The sequence below is a fragment of the Diorhabda sublineata genome, chromosome 3 (genome assembly GCF_026230105.1).
Source record: "Diorhabda sublineata isolate icDioSubl1.1 chromosome 3, icDioSubl1.1, whole genome shotgun sequence".
Lineage (NCBI taxonomy): Eukaryota > Metazoa > Arthropoda > Insecta > Coleoptera > Chrysomelidae > Diorhabda > Diorhabda sublineata.
This window is the reverse complement of record NC_079476.1, coordinates 35,570,656-35,580,353: the sequence shown is the minus strand read 5'-3', so window position 1 is coordinate 35,580,353 and position 9,698 is coordinate 35,570,656. Positions and strand designations below refer to the sequence as shown.

Below are 9,698 nucleotides of genomic sequence, written 5' to 3'. Positions count from 1 at the left end.
AAAAAAAACTGGTCTATAATCTAAAGTTTTACCGGAAATTTCGCACTTTTTTCGTAAAAACTCCTTAAGTATCAATTTAGCAATAAATAATAAGGTCTAAAATAGATAAAACAAGATCATAAACCACACGAAAACTTACGGCAAAAGCATTTATTTACTCCGTGGGTATTTTTTAATCGACATCAGTTGATTTTGACAAATCGTTAGACTGTTCAATTGAATAATCATATGAAACCGTTTTTGACGTAATCAGTTCATAACCTTACTTTACTTGTGCCTTCAAGTCATTATATAATTAGGTTGTCAATTTTTGACAGAATGCTATGTTAGGAAAATAAAATTTTGCTAGTAATAATGAAAATTTGCTTCAGTGGAATGCGTGCTTTGGTTACGGGGGTGAATCAAGGTAAGTGAAAAACCAGTATAACTTTGAAATGTAACCCTTCTTTTAAAACTATTGCTCCATTTTTAATACATAAACCAAACAAACCTTTTGAAAGGACGTGCATTAAAAATCAAAATTTTTGGCCTTTCTTTAAACTACAACATTGTTTTATCAATTTTCTTATAATTAAGCTTTGTAAGTGAGTTAAAGTCAAAATCGATTTCGAATCGGTTCGTAATCAATGTGAACCGCGAACACGGAACTGTTACTAAACTTCATAAGTGAGCTAATTGCAAACCACCATTTTGATTGGTCCATAAACTGATTCAAAATAAACTCGCGAACAAATCTAATCAGTAGAAAATTATCCACAGCTCCATTTCAATAAATACTTGACAGACGACAGTTGTTAATTTGATATATATTTTTCTTATAAACTAACTGTATAATTCTCCAAAAGAGGCCATTTAAAATAAGCGCGGAAACTTCAAAATGGTGTAATAATATCATAGAGTTACATTAAAGGAAGAGAGAAACCAGAGTTCTGCTATAACTGATTCGTAATCAATAATTCACGCAATTAATATGAACCGCGAACACGGAACTGTTACTAAAACTTCATTAGTGAGCTAATTACCGACGAATATTTTGATTGGGTGCTAAACTGATTCAAAATCAAACTTGCGAACAAATCTAATAAGTAGGAAATTATCAATAGCTCCATTTTAATAAACACTTGACAGACGACAGTTGTTAATTTGATATATATTTTTCTTATAAACTAACTGTATAATTCTCCAAAAGAGGCCATTAAAAATAAGCGCGGAAACTTCAAAATGGTGTAATAATATCATAGAGTTACATTAAAGGAAGAGAGAAACCAGAGCTCTGCTATAACTGATTCGTAATAAATAATTTGTGCAATTAATATAAACCGCGAACACGGAACTGTTACTAAAACTTCATTAGTGAGCTAATTACCAACGAATATTTTGAATGGGTGCTAAACTGATTCAAAATCAAACTTGCGAACAAATCTAATTAAGTAGTAGAAAATTATCTACAGCTCTATTTTGATAAATACTTGACAGACAACAGTTATTGATTTGACAGAAAGAGGCCATTAAAAATAAACGTGGAAACTTTAAAATGGTGTAATAATGTCATAGAGTTATAGTAGATATAGAGAGGGCGGAGTATGAGAGCTTGTTCAATTGGGCCCGAACTGATGATAGAGAAAGAATGAAGATCGGTGTACTAGTCTATAACTGTCTCTTCAATATACTTTTGGACCGCTACGACATCGAAGTTTCGAGTGGTGGGAATAACAAAGGACGAAAATAAAAAGTTTTGATTTTAATAGCGAATAGAGATAGATAGATAGTGGTAAACCTCTCTCTCTCTCTCCATAATTCTACTTCATGGACGGTGGAGGATCTTTTATGGGAGACAAGTTTCCAGCTGTATATAATAAATAACCGTTCAAAAACCTCCCAGTATGACGCTGGTATAAACAAAGAGTATGGTATGAAAGTAGCAATCGTAGATTAATTGAAATACGCCGTGTTAAAAACGTGCACCTAGAGTGATTTTATGTCGAATTTTCTCACTAATAATATTTGACGCTTTTTTTAAAATCTACCTTGATGCCAATGTGACGCCATATTTAATTAACCCAGTTCAACGGACACTTTTCACACACACATTTTGTTTTTCTCTCTAGCCTCCATATTCCAATTACTACCTCTCTATCTTTAATATGAATAATTTGTCCTCCTTATAGGTATAGGGAAACATGTTGCCGCAACACTTGCGGAATGCGGAGCAGAAGTATTTGGACTCGATAAAACGAGTAAAATGAAACAAATAGATGAGATCGTATAGAGTGCGAATAAAATTTTCAGTTTCAGATAATTTTTCAAAAGAATTACCTAACATAAAACCTATCAAGGTAGATTTGCAAAATTGGGACGAGACCGAAAAAGCGATTTGTGCTAAAGCACCCTTTCATCTGTTGGTAAATAATGCGGGTATTGCAATACTTGGAACACTAGTTAAAATTAAAGAAGACGATGTTGATAAGTAAGAAAACATATTTTTGGATTACAATTTTGTAAATTATTCTTCAGCTACAAAACTTCTTTCTGCTACTCTCAGATAGTCTACACTCTTATTAAACTTTATTAACTAGATTCCCCTAAAAAATCAAGGGTTGTAAGTTATTTTATATAGTCTAATATTCTCTGCAAATATTTCTTAAAAAATACAAGAAATTCGATAAGTATTGTAATACAGGATTTAATCTTCCAGAATAGATATTTGTTTGAACTAGACATTATATTTTTAATTATTATTTATGTAGAATGCTATCGATTAATGTGAAGGCCGTAGTTAATGTTACAAGGATTGTTGTAAGGGGGATGGTAGAGGAAAAAATTCAAGGTTCGATAGTGAACATTTCATCTCAAGCTTCACTGGTAGGATTATCGGATCATAATTTATACTGCACAACCAAAGCAGCAATTGATGGGTTTACAAGACAGGCAGCTCTGGAGTATGGACCGAATAATATTCGTGTTAATGCCGTTAATCCAACTGTCATTATGACTGAAATGGGTAAGAGGAATTGGTCAGATCCTAAAATAGCCGAACCAATGCTGGCGAAAATGCCATTGCGAAGGTAATTTTAGTTTTGTACCAACTATTTGCATCTAGTTATCACATTTTTCACATACAATTCATCATGTAATATTTTTTTATTGGTTGTTTCTAATTAGGCTCTTAGTTCGATGTAATTACATAGCAAACTTTGATTTTTCGAGGGCTGATCCCTTTGCTCCTGCCCCGTCTCATTACTTTCTTTCGGGACTTTCGAGACGCATTAGAAAGGTTAGAACATACATAGAGAAAATTGTTAACCTCAATATATTTTCCAATTTTTCACTGAGCAGCCTTCGTATATTAGAGAAATGAGGTTCGTATCCTTTTTATTTGTTCTGAGTGATAATTAATCCAGCTTCCACGTGGAGGAAGGTCTTACCTCCTCCCCATCCTCTAAGTTGGAACTCCTCAAATATCGATCTCACACCAAAAATGGAATCGATCAACTGCAGGACCAATGCATCTTCTAGATAATTTCCATCCTGACTTCATAGTTCACAGTAGGATAGTGAACGGACAAGAACCGTTAAGCACATAAGCCCGTCGTGCCCCATTTGAAATTACCAAAGGTCATGTCTTTTGCAAAAACCATCAAGCACTTTGGTTTGATGATCTTTGCAGTTTGCAGTCCAGTAACTAGTCAATTTTCGCGACTGTTGTCGCAGTTGTTTGGTAAGACTGGCAGAAGGTCCATCTATGCGTGTCTTAGCTTGTCTTATGCCGGGTGTATCTATCTATCTCCTCGTGCATTGCAACCAGATCATTAAGAGACGTAATAACACTTTTGGCTACACCAAGAATGGGTTCTTGGCACGTTGCCGATCCCAATTTAGCAGGCACCCAAACTTGCTGGGTATTGTATCTATGAATCACCAATTTTTTCTGTAGTTTTTTACACTGCAGCACAAGTCTAAAGTATACCGTTACAATTGTTATGGCTTGTATGTCAGCTCTGTTGCTGTCTGAGCAGAGTGAGATTAGTGTGAATATCGCACATCCACATTCCATGACAGCGAAAACCTCGAATTAGAAGACGATAGCTAATTCCCTAAACGATAGAAATCGCCTAGGGTACCCTCCGCAGAAGCCTACCTCAGCCAAGTCATTTATCCTGAACCTGTTACCAATTTACCTGAACCAATAAGTTGAGCCTCCAAACCTTATTATCAATTTTCGTAGACGTAATTTGATCACCGCACATCACTCACCACCCGCGGCCTGCTTCCAAAGTTTTACATGGCCAGTGGATCCAGCCTGCAGTTTTGAGGATATTCAGATTGTATGCAGTCCTCATGGCTTCAAATTGTATCGTTAGATCCAAAGGTGGAAAGCCCCATAGGCCCTAGTGGGAGCCGTAACAATGGACCCAAAATACTAAGACATGCCAAACCTTGAATTCTGTCCATTTTCACTCTTGTTTTTGTTTTTTCCTTACAAGCCGTTCACGACAAATGGTTTGGTCATAGAGGTATAGATCCAGTGGAGGATTTCAGGTGATTTACATGCACCTGCTCCACCCTGCCTAATTTTTAAAATTATGTTCACATAAAAAGACAATGTCATCTCTTTGTGGCGTTTTCTTATCTCTCGCTGCTCAATATAAAACTTTGATACTTCATATGTCATTAACTCATATGGCAACGCGTCCAACTCAGTTTCATTTTAAATTTTTGTTCTACAATTAACAATAGTTGTGAATTTGATTTGTACATGCCATAGTATGTTTAAAATATATTCAGGAATCTGGAAGGAATTAAGATCTTTAGATTAATTTTTAACGGTGGCATTACCATCTAGAAAACACTAAAAATATTGCCATAGTTTTGATTTGTTTTGGAATTCTCGAAACTTCAAATCGTACATTTACAGGTTTGGAGAAGTCTACGAAGTAACATATCCAATTTTATTTCTACTCAGTGACAAAGCAAGTTTGATTACAGGAGTTTGCCTACCTATTGACGCTGGATATACAGCTGTATAATTTCAAATTTTTTTATATGCAATAAACTTTCGGATACCACATTTTTATTTTATTAAGATCTCTAGACATCCAGTAAGACAAAATGTAATGCACGACGTAATATATCTTGATCAATAATGAGCGGAGATTTAGCTCAGCCGAAGTACAACCTCAATCAGTTCTAGGATTTAGTTTTGATTTAACAACCAACATAATTCCAGTCAGCATAACTGATACCTTAAAATCCGGTACCGGATGGTGAAATGCTATGTATACAGCACCTTGCTATATGGAACGGAGGCTTGGACCTCTAAGGTGAACTCACTAAGGCGCTTAGAGAGTTTCGAAATGTGGATCTTTCGGAGTATGCTGAAAATTCCCCGAACCGCTCATATCAGTAACGAAGAAGTAATGCAAAGAATAGACACCGACAGAGAACTTATAGAATTAATAAAAACTCGAAAAACCTCGTATCTGAGACACACATATAGAAATGACAAACACAGACTTTTGCAACATCTGATCGAAGGAAAAATCGAGGAAAAATGTGGTCCTAGCAGACGACAGGCTTCATAGCTGAAGAATATTCGCGAGTGGACCGATTTACACTCTCAGACGCTGATAAGAAGGGCCAGAGACAGAAACTATTTTGCTGGGGTTATCGATAACCTTCGTTAGAAGAGGGCACCCAAAGAAGAAGAAGAAGACTCGTATCAATATTCATTGGAATAATTTAAACTAATCTAAGCTATTATTATTGTTGATTAGTCCTTTGAAATTTGGTTAAATCGCCACAAATGATAATTTTCTCGAAAAATCAACACAATATATATCAATGTCAAATAACGTTAATTTACTACAAAGTAATTATTAATTATACATGTCTGTGACAAATACGGGAATATATTGGTTCAATTATAAATATTTTTAGCTTATACTGACATGATTAAAGGACAACAATTAAGTGTGAGGTGTTTACTTTAAATTAGAATAGGTATAATATAAAAGCAGGGTAGTTTTAGGGACTGTATTAGATATTGTAAGGGATTTGAAATACTATTGTCCAGCATTTATTGGACGAAGTAGTTGAAATGATAAATAATCTAAAAGGATGATTAAGAAAATAAAACGGTTAATGATGTTAATAATTGTTATAGCAAACCACAAATGTAAATTGCATATTTCTAATATAATTGAAGTACTTAAAAATTGTTTAAATTAAATTATATATTGATATGAAATTGAATTTATCTAGTTTGAGATGAAGATGAAGATGAAAAAAGTTGAATGTATTCACAAACAAATAATTCTGAAAAAACTGTGTGTAAGTTGGGGGATTATTAGGTCGTGTCTATTCTTATTTTATCAAATGATATTCTAAAATTACATTTTTTTGTCTGTTTTGAAATATGTTTCCATATTTTGCAGTGTAAAAGTTGGACAAACAAAAACTGCATTGCATTGTGGACGGGTTGGCACCACTGCTGAATGTAGACATTTTTTACACTATATGACCGACTCTGGATGATTCCTGTCACTTTTCGATTTTAATTATTTTCTTCAAGTTTGTGTTTATTAATTAGTAGCGTAGAAATTTTCAAATCAACTTTAATATTTGATCATATGTAAATTATTTTTCACATCAATACGAGGGATTGAGTTACTCTGTAGAAAATATTTAATTTCCGATGTATCTAAAGAAGCTTTAAGTAGATGGACGGAAGTTGGAGGGGACAGGAAGCATTTTTCCTCGATGTATTTTAAAAACAGTCAGAAGAATTTGGTAAAGAAGGTAGTTACGCTGCTTCAACTGCTCCTCAATCTCCGACAACTTCGAATACTGAGCAAACTTTCTTAAGTCTCAAATTTGCAAAAACATTCAGTTACAGACTTTAATTTGAGCTTCCTTATGTTGCACCTCCCGCTCCAATTTCTCGTTGAGATCGTGCAACCTCTGAGCGTTCAAATATCTCTTTTCCAACGTAGCAATTCGCTCTTCCTGGTCCTTTTTCTGAGCCATATTCTCTCGCAGATCCCTTTGAAACTTCGAATTGTGCCTTTGACAAATTTTCCTCCAATCCAGCGACTCGGTTCTGCATCTAGGCCGCTCGACGCTGCGAATTAACGATTCCTTTGAGTGTTGCTTTAATTCTTAATTCTCGATCCACCGAAAATCTGAATTTAATTAGAAGCCATCCCTGTTACGACGAAACTAGAAAATGAAAGAAAGTTCAATAGCAAACGATTTTCACTGTCAACTAAAGCCGGCACACATGCCTTTAGATAGATGTGTTTGATTGGGAATAAACACAACTTTGTAGACACGTCACGCAATGTTTCTATCACAATTTTTACGTAATTAAATGTTGGAAAAAACGATTTTTCTTAATGCGGATATCAGTTTAATTCTGCATTTACTTCGAAACTAATCGAGTCAATGACAATTTCTATATCTTCTAAAAGAAAATCGCAAACAATCGGCAAATATAAGAAAAGTATTTTACTTTATAAATTAATGGGTAAGATATTCAAATACTCCATCTAGAGATTTTTAAATAATATTAGAATCAATTTTCTATTAGTATTGTTTCGCATTTAGTTTTGAATTTATTCTTTTCAATTTATTAGGTAAGATGTTGAAGAGCGACAGTATAATACGCCCAAGAAAAATTTCAGTTAATTATTCAGATAAAAACTCAAAAAATGGAGCATTTCCAATATATAGAATACCAGATGTAAGAGATAATTCACATCAATTCGGACGCAATGAGTAAGATATTTGTCATGAAGTATCCATAAGAACCCGGTCGGGTAGAGGTTTACATATTTTCATATTTTTTCACATTGAAGTACCATCTTTAAAACTACAGATGTAAAATTTTGAGCTTTTCCCTACAATCTTTTCTTTGCTAGAACTTTTGGAAAGGAATAGCGTTTCATTCGGGAATTTGCTACCTTTGAAACAAAGACTATGAAAAGTGCTATGGTGACGTTTCTTCGGGAAAATCAATTATAATTGACGAGTACATAGAGTTTAAAATTGGTCCTACAAACTCAATGATGAGGACGTCAAAAAGAGGATATTATCTCCACTATAAAACACAAATTGAGAGAGATAGTATATATCATCAAGATATCATATGAAAGTGTGTCTAAAAAGCATAAAAAAAGTTCCTTTTTAAATGGATGTAGTGCGTCCTAATAATGGAATTAATGATTTAGAGCGCTCACTGAAGTTATGTAGGCAATGTTAGAAGCATGTTTTGTGTCGATATGTGACCATGGATCAAACCTGGAATCATCTTTATATAAGTAAATCGAGATGGTTGTTATCTGAGTGGGCTTGATCCACGAAAACCCTCCGAGGCTAGCAAGAACCCTACATTTGGCTAGCAAGATTATAGCTTCTATACTTTGAAATATATCATTGGTACTATTTGTAAAATGAAAAGCCAATTAGTCAATTACTATTACTGTACTATTGGATTGATTGGAGATGTAAATCGGTTACATATATTACTGCAGTTAGATCTCTGAAATGTTTGAAAAAGAAAAAATATGTAAGTATGAGGGAGTCATCACTCAAACAGAGGACTATTTACAAGAAAAATCGTTCTATATAGCTGCCATAGCGATGTTGGGGACGCGTTGGACTAATTGTATCACTTTCGAAAGACTAAAAAACTTTTGTTTGCTAATACTCTATTTATTACAAAATACAAATGTTAGTTCTATTTATGTCCGTTATCCTTTGATACCGTCCATCGAGAAATTTTGATGCTAACAAGATAAACCATTAAGCTCGAATCGAAACCACATGAATACCAGAGACATTCATTTCGAGCTTGCGGAAGGTCTATATCTACCAATAATTGGCGGTCAATTCTAGAATTCGTAGTATTGTGTCAGATTTTTTGGCTCTAATTAGCGATGCATTATGTAATCATGGGTTTGATGACTGTTTGGTATACCCAGTATATCATCTTAAGCTTAAGTCCCCATGCTGTGAAGTTTGCAAGTTCAAATCGATTAGAACAGTTATAGATGAGGAAAAATATAGTTTCTGAACTTTTTGGAAAGCTGCAATATAGATATTCTAGGTTTGAAAGTCGGTTCACCTTTAATGCTCATTCTCAACTTGTAGAAATTGTAGAATGGAATACGCAATTTTATAAACTATCACCGAAGCCATAATAAATAGGGGTAAATGTAAAGGAAAAGATTTGATGATACGACGTAATGAATTGTTCAATTTTTCGTTCGATTTCGAGTGATTACAGCTTCCAGTTCGTCTGTATTCCTTTCCACAAATATCGACAAGGTTCGAAGCAATTCACGAATCACTGCTCGGCTTCCAAACATACCCTGAAGATGCTCGTCTCAATACAGAAGAAAGCAATTCGACTTATAGAGGATTCAGAGTCGATCGGAGACTTAGCATACTGCTCTGACTCTGTTTTACCGATACTACTACTGCAAATAATGCTTCTCCGAGCTGTGCAACATAATGCCACCTAGAGCAGTATTTACAAGACCTACTTAATAGGCTCATGAGCGCCGAGCTTACCTGCAGACGCTCAGATCGTCTATTGATCGAAACTGTTTTCTTTGAAGAAGTGCAAGCCTGTGGAATCAGCTACCAAGGCACGTCTTTATCGAACAATACAGCCTACAGAAGTTCAAGATCGATAT

At 34.6% G+C, this 9,698-nt stretch overlaps 1 protein-coding gene across 1 annotated transcript; it reads left to right on the top strand.

The window, feature by feature from the left end:
- The first annotated feature begins 375 nt into the window (after positions 1 to 375).
- Positions 376 to 5,027, top strand: LOC130441769 (D-erythrulose reductase-like). Its single transcript, XM_056775555.1, has 5 exons — positions 376 to 406; positions 2,169 to 2,237; positions 2,290 to 2,467; positions 2,748 to 3,065; positions 4,916 to 5,027. Exons 1-5 carry the CDS (start codon positions 376 to 378, stop codon positions 5,025 to 5,027), a joined length of 708 nt encoding a protein of 235 aa, XP_056631533.1.
- The last annotated feature ends 4,671 nt before the right edge of the window (positions 5,028 to 9,698 follow it).